Source organism: Meleagris gallopavo, chromosome 6 (assembly GCF_905368555.1).
Source record: "Meleagris gallopavo chromosome 6, MGAL_WU_HG_1.1, whole genome shotgun sequence".
In the NCBI taxonomy this organism is placed as follows: Eukaryota; Metazoa; Chordata; class Aves; order Galliformes; family Phasianidae; genus Meleagris; species Meleagris gallopavo.
Genome location: NC_139409.1, coordinates 411,463 through 425,038, shown reverse-complemented (window position 1 = coordinate 425,038; position 13,576 = coordinate 411,463). Strand labels below are relative to the sequence as shown.

Below are 13,576 nucleotides of genomic sequence, written 5' to 3'. Positions count from 1 at the left end.
GGCCGGCTCCGACACCGGGGTCAGCGGCACACGGCCACGGGGCCCTCCGCCGCCTCCAGAGCCGGGCCGGTGTCCAGGAGCTTCCGTCCCCCTCGGGCTGCGATGGGTTTTGATGAGACCCGGCCGAGGAGAGCCGGGGCCGCTTCCGCCTCCGTCGGGTTCCGTCGGGTTCGGCTCGTTTCGCCGTTCTCCCCCAGGAAAAGGGGTGGCAGGAGGAACGCGCTCGGTGCTCCAGAGGGCGTTCGCGACCCGTGCGCTGTGCGGAGCTCCGCAGGCAGCGCTGAGGACGGGGGGGACGCGCAGCCCCGTCGGGTGGAGCCGCTGCTCTGCGCCCGCCCGGCCCGGACACGCGCGGGCTCTGCGGTGCCGCTGCGACCTCCGAGCTCCCGAAGGGGCGACGGGCAGCGCCGGGCTCAGCCGGAGCCGGAGGTCAGCGGCCAGAGATCGCGGTTTGCTCCGGAGCGCCTCGTTTGCAGACCGCAGCTCTCACGCCGGTTTCTTTCAGCTCTCTGCAGTGTCAGCACCCCCCGATCTCTGTGGTCCCGGCATCGTTGTCGCTCGATGGCCCGAGCTGCCCGTGCCAATGTGTCCCGATAGTCCCGCTATTCACGTTACCGACGTCCCTGTGTCAGCAGCCCATGTGATCTGAAGTCCCAATGTCCCAAAATCCCTGTATCCCCGTGTCCCTGACACCCATTGTCCCATTGCCCCAATGTCCCAGTGTCCACACGTCCCCGTGTCCCCCTCCTCCCCGCCGCCCCGGCTCCGCGCTTCCCCGCACCGACACCGGGGACCGCGGCTCCGCCCCAAGAGCTCCGCGGCCGCCCCTCCCCGCCCATAGGCGGTCCCCGTCCCGCAGAGCGCGGCCGTCCGCCGAGCGGGGGCTGAGCGGGGGCTGAGCGGAGCCGTCGGTGCCGGAGCGGGCAGGGAGCGGAACCGAGGCGGCCGCAGCTCCGCGCCCATGGCGGACCGCGCCGCGGAGACGGGAGCGGCGGTTCCCCCCCGGGGTCGTACCTCCTCCGAGTCCCCCGCAGAGGCGGCCGGGCCGGGGCGGGAGGAGGACGGCGGGGAAGAGCCGCGGCGGGAGGGCGGCCGCGACGGCAGCGAGTCGAAGCGAAGGGGAAGCGGTGCGAGAGCCGAGAGCGCCGGGCGGAGGGAAGGGGACGAGAGCGGGGACGGGGCGTGCGGGAGCACGGCGGAAAAGAGCGGGGAGCCGCCGGACGGCGCGCCCGGGGGCGGAGGTGAGCGCGGCCGCGAGTCGGGAACCACGGGGGAGCGGAGAGTCGCGGGCGGCCCCGATTAGATGGCGGGCGGTGTCCGAGCGGCCGGATCCGACCCGCAGGCGCACACCGGGCTGCGCTGCGCTGGGGAGCCGGGATGGGGTCACGGCTGCCCTCGCTCCCTGCAGGACAGGCTCCCCAGCCCCTCACTCCCCAGCGGGGGTCCACAGCGCCCTCACTCCCCGTCAGGAGGCGTTCCCGCAGCGTCTCCACTTGCGGCCGTAGAATCACGGTAGCTGTTGAATCCTTAAAGTTGGGAAACACCTCTGAGGTCACCGCCTCCGGCCGTCCACCTCCCACCAGCGGTGCCCACTGACCGGGTCCTGCAGCGCCGCATCCCCGTGGTTGGGGAGCCCCCGTGGGGATGCCGCTCCCCGCTCCCCGGGCGGCCCGTGCCACCGCCCGGCCGCTCTCCGGGAGGAGTTGTTGTCCGCCCCGTCCAACCCGTGTCCCGCTGTCCCCGCAGGTGAGCGCCAGGAGCTGCGCGTTGTGCTGCTGGGGCGGAGCGGAGCGGGGCGAAGCGCCACCGGCAACACATTGCTGGGCGAGGAGCGCTTCGAGTCCCACCTGGCGTCCCAACCCGTCACCACCACATGCAGCGATGGCAGGCGGGATTGGCGCCAGTGGTGCGTGGTGGTCGTGGACACCCCGGCGATTTTCGGGGGCTCACAGTGGGACAAGCAGCATTTGGCCGAGGAGCGCAAGCGCTGCCTCGAATTCGCCGCTCATGAGCCCTGCGTGCTGGTGCTGGTGACACAGCTGGGCCGTTACACACGGGAGGACCGGGAGGTGCAGAAGAGCGTGCAGAAACTCTTTGGGAAGGGCGCTAAGAAGCGCATGATGGTGGTGTTCACCAGGAAGGAAGACCTGGGGGGCGGCTCGCTGGATGAATACGTGAAGGCGGCCGAGAACGGAGCGCTGCGGAAGCTGGTGAAGGCGTGCAGGAAGCAGTACTGTGCTGTGAGCAACAGAGCGCCGAGGCAGGACCGGGATGTGCAGGCTGATGAGGTGCTGGAGAAGGCTGTGAGCATCGCACGCGGGAAGCGCGAGGGGTCCCGGCGCAAGTGGTATCGGAGGGTTTTCAGGGCAAAGACTGATGTCCATGACAAGACCCGCGGGTCCATGCCCAAAAAGGGGGGGGGGGAGGAGACGGACCCAGACAAGGGAAGAAACAGCAACGAGCTAAGGAAATAAATGCTTAGTTTTCTAATCATATTAGCGAAATGCAATTTAATTGGAATCGAAGCTAATAAATAAACGAGAGTTTCCAAAACCCAAAGCTCTTATGCTGATGCTATGAGCAGCTGTGACACACAGGGAGCAAAGGAGAGCGCTGCTGTGAGCTTTCAGTTCTGCTATCACTGCCTCCCCCTGGAAGATGGAAATAACAAAATCAAGTGTTGTGGGAGCGCTGTGCCGTTCTGGGAGTTGCAGAGCGTTCTTCGGAGCCGCCGCATCGCCTCTTTAACTCCCATCGCTGCACGACGCAGGGAATGTGGAATAACGACGAAAAAACCACGAAACCGCGACGGCTGCGCTGCTGCGGGCGGGGCCGAACGCCGCCGGCTGAGTGCGGGCACCGAGGAGCCGCCCCGGCTCGGAGCCGCCCCGCGAGCAGCCCCGGTGCCGGCAGCCCCAGCGGAGCGCGTCGCGTCGCGGCGGGTCGGGAAGCGGCCGGCCACCCCGGAGCCCCCGGGAGCTCGGCCCGGGTGCGGGGCGCGGGCGGGGCCGGCAGGGAGGGCGGCGACCCCCGGGGCCGCGCGGCGCGGAGGAGCTCGGCCGGGGGACGCGGCGCCGCGGGAGCGCGGGGCGGCGGGGCGGGCGGGGCCGGAACGGGACCGGGTCCGCGGGAGCGCGGCGCGGGGCGGGCGGCCCCAGGGGTTGCGGGTGCCCCCGGACGGCGCCTCGCGCCCCGCCGCTCCCCCGCAGAGCCCTTCCCGCCGCTGCTGCCGAACGGCCGCCGGAGCCGCGGCTGCTGCTCGTCGGGAAGAGCGGCGGCGGCAGGAGCGCGACGGGGAACAGCATCCTGGGGCGGGCGGCCTTCGAGTCGCGGCTGTCCACGCGCGCGGTGACGCAGAGGAGCGAGCGGCGGAGCGGCTGGTGGAGGGGTTACAGCGTGCACGTGGTGGACGCGCCCGACGCCTTCGCCTCGCCGGAGCGCAGCGCCCGGTGCCGCCGCGAGATCGCCCGCTGCGCGCTGCTGTCGGCGCCGGGGCCGCACGCGCTGCTGCTGGTGACGCAGCTGGGCCGCTTCACGCAGGAGGACGAGGCGGCCGTCCGGCAAGTGTGGCGGCTGTTCGGGCGCGGCGCCGCCGAGCGCACCGTCGTGGTCTTCACGCGCGGGGACGAGCTGACGGGCGGCTCCCCGCGGCGGCACGTGGAGGAAACCGGCACCGCCGCGCTGCGGGAGCTGCTGCGGGACTGCGGGGGACGGGGCTGCGCCTTCGACAACCGGGCGGCCGGGGCGGCGGGGGAGGAGCGGGTCGGGGAGCTGCTGGAGACGGTGCTGGGCGTGCTGGGGGGAGACCTGAGCGCCCGCTACCGGAACGAGCTCTACGACCGCGCCGCGCGACTCCTGGAGCGCCCGGACGTCGACTTGGAGGAGAAATGCGATCTCCTGGCCGAGGACGTGGAGCGGCGGCTGCGGGGGCGGTGGCACACGCGGCTCCCGGAGCGGCCGCGGCGCAACGCTGTCGTGCGGTGGCTGCGCAGCACGCGGTGTGCGCGGTGCGTGTGCTTCTGCTGCCGCTGCATCCTTGCAGCACTGCTGGCCCTCGGGCGCACCCTGCGCCGTGTGCTCTCATGGGGCTGGCAGAGCGTTCTCTGGCTGTACCACCGCTTTGTGCGTTAGCCAGCAGAGCTGTGCTGTGCTGCCTTTCCCTGGTAGGCACGCTGCAGTGCTGCCCCACAAACACGCAGCTGCTTTTCCTCCCGACGGCACTGCAGCCCCATCCGGGCTGTGCATCTCGGTGTGAATACAGCATCAGCAAGTGTGAGCCTGCCGTGTTGTGCTGTGGCTTCGTCCCCGTTTGTAGCCAACAGTGTGGCCTGGCTGTGTTGGGTCTGTGTCAGGGACAGAGATGGACAGCGGGTGTCTGGCAATGCCCTCATGCTGCTGGGAGAGCATGGAGTGTCCGGGCAGAGGAAGCAGCACTCATGGGATGGGAGCAGTGCCCACGGGATGGGGACTACACCCACGGGAAGGGATCCATCCCACTTCAGCTCAGGGTGGGGATGGGGTCGGTCACAGGGCCCTCACTGCCCTCACATCCCCACAGGGTTTGGGGAGATCCCTGAGCACGGCACATGGAGGGACTAAAGGATAATTACGGTAATTAGTGTAATATTTGTGTTTTAATTAGCACTCTGCATGCATCATTGCTTCCTACTGCTCCCAGTGACCCAGGATGCTGTCAGCAGCATCAGCACTGTTCTGAAACCAGCGGGAATCAGTGCCCGGACACAGCCCGTCCCCACGAGGGGCCTCTGGAAAAGGGAGGAGGAACTGCAGCTGTTGTTCCCTGAAGCCGTCAGGAGGAACTGGAGCCCCCAAGGGATCGCGGGGCTGCTGAGCTCTGGGCTCTGTCCCAACAGAAAGTGAAAGCAGTCCTGCTGCTCCTGTGGCCCTCGGGTGAACCAAAGCCCGGGCTGAGCCGCTCCCATTCCCAAAAGTCACACTGAGCAGAAACCACACCAATGACTCCATTTGTCATTGGGGAATACAAGCCATGTGTGATGCTGTGCTACAAAAATAGTAAGCATAGGGATGTATACTGTGGCTAAACGGGTCTGTAGGGGATGTGTAATATGCCAGAAAGTGAAAAATAAGGCTATCAGAAACCGGTAGGTATCGTGAAGAAATTCTTCAAGACAAGGGTGGTGAGGCTGTAAATCAAGTTTCCCAGAAGAGCTGTTGTTGTCCCATCCCTGGCAGTGCCGGAGTCCAGGCTGGATGTGGCTTTGGCACAGTGGGCGGTGTCCCCGCAGTGGGGCAGCTCAGATGTGGCCAACTGTGGGGTGCAGCAGGCCCAGCAGTGGTGGTGGGGGAAGGGACCATTCCCTCTGCTCTGTGCTGCAGCCTAACCTCGAGCACAGAGTGCAGGTTGGGTGCTGCTGTGTGAGAAGGGCATGGAGCTGTTAGAGAGCGTCCAAAGGAGGGCTGTGGAGGTGGGGAAGGGCAATGGGTGTGAGGAGAGCCGAGGGCCCTGGGTTTGTTGTGCCCAGAGCAGAGGAGACTGAGGGGAGGGCTCATGGCCCTACAGTTCCTTATGCTCCAAGGAAGAGACCCCACAGCCTCGGGGTCCTTTTGCCAGTGCTGCAGCACTGCATGGCACAACAGTGCTTTCATTATCTGAGAGTGTAGTGACAGGTCATAGGTGAATGGCACTGACGTAAATAGAGGAAGGGTGGTGAAGCTGTAAATCAAGTTTCCCAGAAGAGCTGCTGATGCCCCAACTCTGGCAGTGCCCAAGTCCAGGCTGGATGTGTCCCCGCAGTGGGGCAGCTCAGATGTGGCCAACTGTGGAGCAGTGCCATCTGTGATCCCAGCACCGCCCTCCTCCTGAGCTGCCTCTAAAAGCGCTGCTGAGCTGCACAGCGGTTCCAGCCCCGGCCCTGCTGTGCAGGAGGAGAGCAGGAGCAGCACAGTGCAGCAGTCAGACCTGGGGACACAGCGCAGCGCTGCTTCGGTGAGTTGCCTGCAGCTCTGCTGCCACTACTGAAGGAAATTCCAAGGAAGCAGAATCTGCTTCCAGGAGTGGGTTCTGATTTCCATGAATGAGGGTCAGCCAACATTTCTTTCCAAAGACAAAGTCAATGGAGATGGGTAACTTCGATGCCATTTGGCTTTCTCCACGCACACACGGCTGTGGGACAGACCTGAGTCCCCAGAGATCGTCTGTGTCACCTTCATTGGCACAGGGAGGGAAGCAGGGCAGATTTTTGTCATTTTTACTTAAAATCTCTCTCCTTCCAGGCTCCCGGTGTGAGTGAGCTTTTCCAATGGCTGGAATCCCAATCAAAGGTGAGTGTCTCACCTACTGCACAGTTTGTGTATCTCAAGGCTGCCTTCCATCTCACCACTCTGAGAGCTGCGCAGATTTTGGCTGAGGCAGATGGAGCAGTGGTGTGCGGTGGATACAGCCTGAGATGCAGTGCAGAAGGGAAAGTCGTACCCCAAACCTCTCTGTCTCTGTGACCTTTGCATGGAAGCCATGCCCAGCTGAAGCTGTGCAGGGCAGGAAGGAGCTGAAAGGACAACGTTCACAAACACTGCTGCATTATCTGCTCAGTGTGTGACTGCTTGGAAAGGGAGAGTTCAGCCTGGGTTTCTGTTTACCCCGTGCATCCCTGGGACTTGGGGATCCGTGAGATCGCTTTCAATTTCTGTTTCTTCTATCAGAAGAGCCCTGGGTGCAGCCATTTAAGAAGCCTGGAGTTGGACAGCCCTGGGCACCCTTAGGGCTGACCCTGAGGACCACTACTGGGGCAGGGGAGCTGGGCTGCCCACAGCATGTTGTTGGCGCTGGGCTGAAGCTGGAGCAGATCTTGGGGCAGTGGGTGCCACTGTTGGCTGTCTGGTACCAAACCCAGAGGAGCTGCTCCACTGGCCGCAGTTCCCAGCTGCTTCTCCATGGTGTGGGGAAGGTGTCGGTGGGAGCCGTGCTGTGCCCATTTCCGTCCAGCCGTGGGGCTTCGTGTCCCTTTTCCAGAGGATCCTTTGGTCAGAACCTTCTGTTTGGGCTTGGCTTCCTGCTGGGCACGATCTGTTTTCCTGTGGGAGAGCTGACAGATGTCTTCACTGGTGGTGAGGCTCCTTCCCATGTCTACCAGATCCTGAAGCTCCAGGTGTGGGTGAGAGGAGTGTATTTCGTCCCACGGTAATGGTGGAAGTGGTCCGAGAACCTCTTCATGAAACTGAATGTGCGTAAGTCCATGGGGCAGATGATATCCATCCTGGGGTTCTGAGAGAGACAGCTGATGTGGTTGCCAAGCTGCTCTCCATCATATCTGTAAAATCATTGCTGTCTGCTGAAGTCCCTGGTGACCAGAAAAAGGGAAACGTTACTCCCATTTTTAAGAAAGAGAGAGAGGATGATCCGGGGAACTGGTGAGTCTCACCTCTATGCTGGGAAGATCATGGAGCAGATCCTCCTAGAAGCTGTGTTAAGGCACATATGAGATAAGAGGTTATTTGAGACAGCCAGCATGGCTTCACCAAGGGCAGATCTTGCCTGACCAGCTGGTGGCCTTCTATGATGGAGTGACGACATTGGTGGATGGGGGAAGGGCGGTGGATGTCATCTACCTGGACTTCTGCAAGGCCTTTGACGTGATCCCTCACCACATCCTGCTCTCTAAATTGGAGAGGTGTGGGTTTGAAGTACGAACTGATCAATGGATTAAGAATTGGCTGGCTGGATGCAGCCAAAGGGCTGTGATCAATGGCTCTGTGTCAGGGTGCAGGCTGGCCACAAGCGGTGTCCCTCGGGGTCGGTCTTGGGACCGGTGCTCTTCAACATCTTCATCAGTGACAGACGATGGCATCGAGTGCACCCTCAGCAAGTTTGCAAGTGACACCAAGCTGAGCGGTGCAGTCAATACACGGAAGGAAGGGAAGCCATGCAGAAGGATCTGGACAGGTTGGAGAAGTGGGCCCATGTGAACCCAATGGGGTTCAGTAAGGCCAAGTGCAGGGTGCTGCTGTTGGGTCGGGGAAATGCCAGGTATTGATACAGACTGGGGAAGATCTCCTTGAGAGCAGCCCTGCAGAGAAGACTTGGGGGTCCTGGTGGACCAGACACTGGACATGAGCCGGCAGTGTGCGCCTGCAGCCCGGAATGCAGCCAGCTGTGTTCTGGGCTGCATTAAAAAGGGGTGGCAGCAGGGACAGGGAGGTGATCGTCCCCCTCTGCTCAGCTCTTGTGAGGCCCCACCTGCAGCACTGCGTCCTGGCCTGGGGAACCCAGCACAGGAAGGACGTGGAGCTGTGGGAGTGGGTCCAAGGGAGGCACTGAGATGGTCAGAGGGCTGGAGCAGCTCTGCTGTGAGGAAAGGTTGAGGGAAGTGGGCTTGTTTAGACTGGAGAAGAGAAGGCTCCGAGGAGACCTGGTTGTGGCCTTCCAGTGCTTGAAGGGAGTGTATAAGCAGGAAGGGGAACGGCTGATTGTGAGGGTGGGTGGTGATAGGACAAGGGGAATGGTTTTAACCTGAGACAGGGGAGGTTTAAGTTGGATGTGAGGAGGAAGTTTTTCAGCCAGAGGGTGGTGAGGCACTGGAACAGGTTGCCCAAGGAGGCTGTGGATGCCCCATCCCTGCAGGCATCCAAGGCCAGGCTGGATGTGGCTCTGGGCAGCCTGGGCTGCTGGTTGGTGACCTGCACACAGCAGGGGGTTGGGACTGGATGAGCACCGTGGGCCTTTGGAACCCAGGCTGTTCTAGGATTTTAAGATTCTATGATAGGGCCAGGAAGAGTTCAGCGAGCCCTGTGTGCCTGCTGGCAGCCGGCTCCAGCCCGTGCCCCGTCCCATCCCCGCAGTGCACAGCATGGCTCGGGGACACCTTTCCTCGTGGCCCCGGTCACTCCGTGGTGAGCAGGGCTGTCCCGGCACTGCAGGGCTCACACTGGTCTCTGCTTGTTCCACAGGATCCCAGCTGGGGATATTGCTGGTGGGCAAGACGGGGAGTGGGAAGAGTGCGACAGGGAACACCATCCTTGGGAAGAAGGCATTTGAATCTACGGTTTCGCTATGTTCAATAACCCTGGACTATGAAAAAGCTGAGAGTGACTTCCAGAGAAGACCAATTGTTGTTGTTGACACTCCTGGTCTTTTTAACACTAGAGGAGTCACTCTACAAGAAACAGCTGAAAAGATTGGAAATGCCCTTCGGAATTTCTATGGTGGGGTCCATGCCATCGTCCTGGTGATGCAGCTGAGCCAGGTCACTGAAGAATGCAAGCAAGTGGCTGAGTGGGTGACCAAGATTTTCCATGCTGAAGCACACAGGTACACCATCCTGTTATTCACCCGAGCAGAAGATCTACAGAAGCCCGAAGATCTGAAAGGTTTAATCGAAGACAACAAATTCCTCAAGGAGCTGGCAGCCAAGTGTGGAAATCGGTACATCGGTTTCAGCAACAGAGCCACTGGGGAGGCGAGGGATCGGCAGGTTGCAAAGCTCATCAACATGATTGATGCCATGGTAGAGAAGAATCGCAGTGCTCCGCGTTACACGCGAGAGATGTTGGAGAAACATGAAAAGAAATCTCCTGAACAGGTTGGTACCATCCTGTAGGCAGGAAGGGGTCGGTCAGAGAGGAAACATCTCCTCAACCATGCTGTTCCTGCTGCCCTTACAGTACACTCAGGGCATGTTGTGTGGTGGTGGGCCTTAAGGAGCTCTCGATAAGCGCTGAGCCTTGCTGTCTGGAGGAGTGTCTGCCCATGCCCTGGGTTCTGCTGTGCTGGGCAGTGCTGGGAGAAGGTGGTCACACAGCTGATGTAATTAGGACCAGTGCTGGCTGCCTCATGCTGGGTCTCATGGAGCTGGTGCTGAGCTGTGTGTGGCACAAGGCCTCGCTCCACGCTGGGTGAGAGCAGCCGGCAGGGAAAGTCTGGTGGGCGGCCCAATGTGCAGCACAGTCCCTTTGGGGCCATCAGCCCTTGCCCTGCTGTGGTGCAGGGATGCGGCAAGTCCTTGATGGTGAGGGGGAGATGCCCATGGTGTGAGAGCTGAGATGCTCTCTCCCTTTGCTCTTAGTTTTGTTATCAGCCCCAAGGGTATCTATGGGAATGCTATGTTTGTGGGATCTTTGGCCCCACACTGGCAGCCTCTCCATGTCTGTAGGCAGGAATGGGAGCTCCCCAGCTCTGAGGCACCTGCAGAATGTGCACATTGCACTGGTTGCTCTTGCAGCTCTTGGGATGCAAAGCCCCACACCTGATGCTGGGCTGCTGCTCGAGGAGCCACCTTCTGACCTGCAGGCCGATAGGACTGTGCTGCCAGCTCACCTCTTCGCCAGCTTCATCTCCTTTGGGACATCTCACTCACTGAGTAGACCAAGGGGAGCCTGTAGATGTAACCGTCTTGGGTTTCTGCAGTGCCTTCCATACTACTTCTTACTTCTTGCAAACGCAAGAATTTCAGGCTCTTTGATCATGGGGCAGTCTACTCAGCACCTGGCATGAGGTCTGCCAATGGGTATCAGCTATCCCAAAGGGGGAAACGGATCCTTGCCCAGGAGCTGGCGGGACTTGAAGAGAAGGCTTTAAACTAGATATGAAGGGGGAAGGGGATAAAACCAGGCCCACTAGAAATGAGCCTGGGGGAGTGGTAGTGGGATCAGGAGTGAGGCGAGGGGCTCAGCTGAAGTGCATCTACACCAGTGCAGCATGGGCAACAAGCAGGAGGAGTTAGAAGCGACTGTGTGCCAGGCTAACTATGACCTAGTTGCTATTACCGAAACTCGGTGGGACCACTCCCATGACCGGAGTGCTATGACAGATGGCTACGAGGTCTTCAGAAGGGATAGACGAGGAAGGAAGGGTGGTGGAGTGGCCCTTTATATTAAAGACTGTTTTGATGTTGAAGAGCTTGGGGTTGGGAATGATAAAGTTGAGTGTCTGTGGGTAAGGGTCAGGGATAAGGCCTGTAGGGGCGACATCTTGGTGGGGTCTGTTGTAGAGCAGGATGAAGAGTTGGATGAGGCATTCTATGAGCAGCTTGTGGAAGTCGCGCGGTCGCCAGCACTCATTCTCATGGGAGACTTCAGTTTCCCTGATAAATGTTGGAAATACAATACAGCGCAGAGGAAGCAGTCCAAGAGGTTTCTAGAGTGTGTGGAAGATAGCTTCCTTATGCAGCTGGTAGGAGAGCCTACCAAGGATGATGCCCTGCTAGACCTGCTCTTCACTAACAGAAAAAGACTGCTGGGAGATGTGAAGGCTGGGGACTGTCTTGAGCAGAGCGACCATGGAATTGTAGAATTCTCTATTCTTGCAGATATCAGAAGGGTGACTAGCAAAACTGCTATCTTGAACTTCAACAGGGCGGACTTTGACCTGCTCAGGACGCTTGGTTTGGGTTTGGCTTGCAGAAGGTGAAGCCAGGGGACCCTTACAACTGCATATATTCTGTGATCTCAGCATTGTCAAGGCACCCAGGAGGAGCGCAGGGATGCTCCATGCCCCCACCCTGGGCAAGCTTTCCATTCACAAAAGTCACACGCTGAGCAAAAACCACACCAATGACTCCATTTGTCATTGGGGAATACAAGCCATGTGTGATGCTGTGCTACAAAAATAGTAAGCATAGGGATGTATACTCTGGCTAAGCAGGTCTGTAGGGGATGTGTAATATGCCAGAAAGTGAAAAATAAGGCTATCAGAAACCGGTAGGTATCGTGAAGAAATTCTTCAAGACAAGAGTGGTGAGGCTGTAAATCAAGTTTCCCAGAAGAGCTGTTGTTGTCCCATCCCTGGCAGTGCCGGAGTCCAGGCTGGATGTGGCTTTGGCACAGTGGGCGGTGTCCCCGCAGTGGGGCAGCTCAGATGTGGCCAACTGTGGAGCAGTGCCACCTGTGATCCCAGCACCGCCCTCCTCCTGAGCTGCCTCTAAAAGCGCTGCTGAGCTGCACAGCGGTTCCAGCCCCGGCCCTGCTGTGCAGGAGGAGAGCAGGAGCAGCACAGTGCAGCAGTCAGACCTGGGGACACAGCGCAGCGCTGCTTCGGTGAGTTGCCTGCAGCTCTGCTGCCACTACCGGAAGAAATTCCAAGGAAGCAGAATCTGCTTCCAGGAGTGGGTTCTGATTTCCATGAATGAGGGTCAGCCAACATTTCTTTCCAAAGACAAAGTCAATGGAGACGGGTAACTTCGATGCCATTTGGCTTTCTCCATGCACACACGGCTGTGGGACAGACCTGAGTCCCCAGAGATCGTCTGTGTCACCTTCATTGGCACAGGGAGGGAAGCAGGGGAGGTTTGTGCCGCTCTCACTGAAAATCTCTCTCCTCCAGGCTCCCGGTGTGAGTGTGAGCGCTCTCCCGATGGCAGGACGTCGCAGAACAGGTGAGTGTCTGCCCTGTTCCCTGGTCGTGTGTGTCCTGAGGCTGCCTCCCATCTCCCCGCTCTGAGAGCTCGCAGAGCGAGGCTGAGGGCGGATGGGGCCGAGCGAGCCCTGTGTGCCTGCTGGCAGCCGGCTCCAGCCCGTGCCCCGTCCCGTCCCCGCAGTGCACAGCGTGGCTCGGGGACACCTTTCCTCATGGCCCTGGGCACCTCCGCCCGCGAGGCGGTGTGTGGTGAGCAGTGCCTTGGCACTGCAGGGCTCACACGTGTCTTTGCTTGGTCCACAGGATCCAAGCTGAGCATCATCCTGGTGGGCAAGACGGGGAGTGGGAAGAGTGCGACAGGGAACACCATCCTTGGGAGGGAAGCATTCACTTCTGCACTGTCAGCACAGTCGGTAACCCAACAGTATGAAAAAGAAGAAGGCTTCTTCAGTGGTAGATCAGTTGAAGTTGTCGACACTCCTGGCTTTTTTGACACTAAGAAAGTTAACGAGATAACAGCTGGAATGATTAAGAATGCCTTTAAGAAACTCTATGCAGGTGTCCATGCCATCATCTTGGTGATGCAGCTGGGCCAAGTCACTAAGGAAGAGAAGGAAGTGGCTCAGTGGGTGACCAAGATTTTCCATACTAAAGCACAGAATTACACAATCCTGTTATTCACCCGAGCAGAACAGCTGGAGCATCCAGAAGACCTGAAGGGTTTCATAGAAGGGAGCCCATACCTCAAGGAGCTGGCAGCCAAGTGTGGAAATCGGTACATCGGTTTCAGCAACAGAGCCACCGGGGAGGCGAGGGATCGGCAGGTTGCAAAGCTCATCAACATGATTGATGCCATGGTAGAGAAGAATTGCAGTGCTCCGCGTTACACAGAGGAAATGATGGATGAAGACACACAGGCGTTACGTGGAAACCTTTGTACCATCCTGTAGGCAGCAAGGGGTCGGTCCCAGAGCAGGCACCTCCTCTGCTGTGCGTTCCTGCTGTCTCTATGGGGCTCCGGGAGGCACGGTGTGTGGTGATGGGCCTGAAGGAGCTGTCAATAAACACTGAGCATTGCTGTCTTGGCGAGCGTCCATCTGTGCTCTGGGTTCTGCTGTGCTGAGCAGTGCTGGCAGGAGGTGGTCGCACACACGGTGCAGTCGGGACGAGGCCCAGTGCCGGCTGTGCCTGCGGGGGATGGGATGTGGAGGGCTGGTGCATGTGGCTGTGGGCATGCAGGCTGTTCTG

General features: G+C 60.1%; 3 protein-coding genes across 4 annotated transcripts; all 3 read left to right on the top strand.

The window, feature by feature from the left end:
• The first annotated feature begins 448 nt into the window (after positions 1 to 448).
• On the top strand, positions 449 to 2,559 carry LOC146544039 (GTPase IMAP family member 1-like). Of its 2 annotated transcripts, none has more exons than XM_085226794.1 (2): positions 449 to 1,127; positions 1,747 to 2,559. In XM_085226794.1, exons 1-2 carry the CDS (start codon positions 962 to 964, stop codon positions 2,472 to 2,474), a joined length of 894 nt encoding a protein of 297 aa, XP_085082920.1. In that variant the 5' UTR covers positions 449 to 961; the 3' UTR covers positions 2,475 to 2,559. The 2 variants fall into 2 exon arrangements, with proteins under 2 accessions (XP_085082920.1, XP_085082919.1); XM_085226793.1 differs by having other exon boundaries at positions 449 to 1,241.
• Positions 2,560 to 2,576: 17 nt separating this feature from the next.
• On the top strand, positions 2,577 to 4,254 carry LOC146544038 (uncharacterized). Its single transcript, XM_085226934.1, has 2 exons — positions 2,577 to 2,766; positions 2,852 to 4,254. The coding sequence occupies exons 1-2, from the start codon at positions 2,577 to 2,579 to the stop codon at positions 4,129 to 4,131; spliced, it is 1,470 nt and encodes a 489-aa protein (XP_085083060.1). The 3' UTR covers positions 4,132 to 4,254.
• Positions 4,255 to 5,724: 1,470 nt separating this feature from the next.
• On the top strand, positions 5,725 to 13,410 carry LOC100543547 (GTPase IMAP family member 8). Its single transcript, XM_085226791.1, has 5 exons — positions 5,725 to 5,968; positions 6,256 to 6,303; positions 8,926 to 9,557; positions 12,296 to 12,347; positions 12,632 to 13,410. Exons 2-5 carry the CDS (start codon positions 6,282 to 6,284, stop codon positions 13,276 to 13,278), a joined length of 1,353 nt encoding a protein of 450 aa, XP_085082917.1. The 5' UTR covers positions 5,725 to 5,968; positions 6,256 to 6,281; the 3' UTR covers positions 13,279 to 13,410.
• Positions 13,411 to 13,576: the final 166 nt, after the last annotated feature.

Bases quoted from the DNA above. Each gene is read 5' to 3' on its own strand.
- LOC100543547 (XM_085226791.1), top strand. From the start codon at position 6,282: ATGGCTGGAATCCCAATCAAAG. The intron at 6,304-8,925 runs GTGAGTGTCTCA...CTTGTTCCACAG, and splicing joins GGCTGGAATCCCAATCAAAG to GATCCCAGCTGGGGATATTG. The intron at 9,558-12,295 runs GTTGGTACCATC...TCTCTCCTCCAG, and splicing joins AAAAGAAATCTCCTGAACAG to GCTCCCGGTGTGAGTGTGAG.
- LOC146544039 (XM_085226793.1), top strand. From the start codon at position 962: ATGGCGGACCGCGCCGCGGAGACGGGAGCGGCGGTTCCCCCCCGGGGT. The intron at 1,242-1,746 runs GTGAGCGCGGCC...CTGTCCCCGCAG, and splicing joins CGGCGCGCCCGGGGGCGGAG to GTGAGCGCCAGGAGCTGCGC.
- LOC146544038 (XM_085226934.1), top strand. From the start codon at position 2,577: ATGAGCAGCTGTGACACACAGGGAGCAAAGGAGAGCGCTGCTGTGAGC. The intron at 2,767-2,851 runs GCAGGGAATGTG...CCGCCGGCTGAG, and splicing joins AACTCCCATCGCTGCACGAC to TGCGGGCACCGAGGAGCCGC.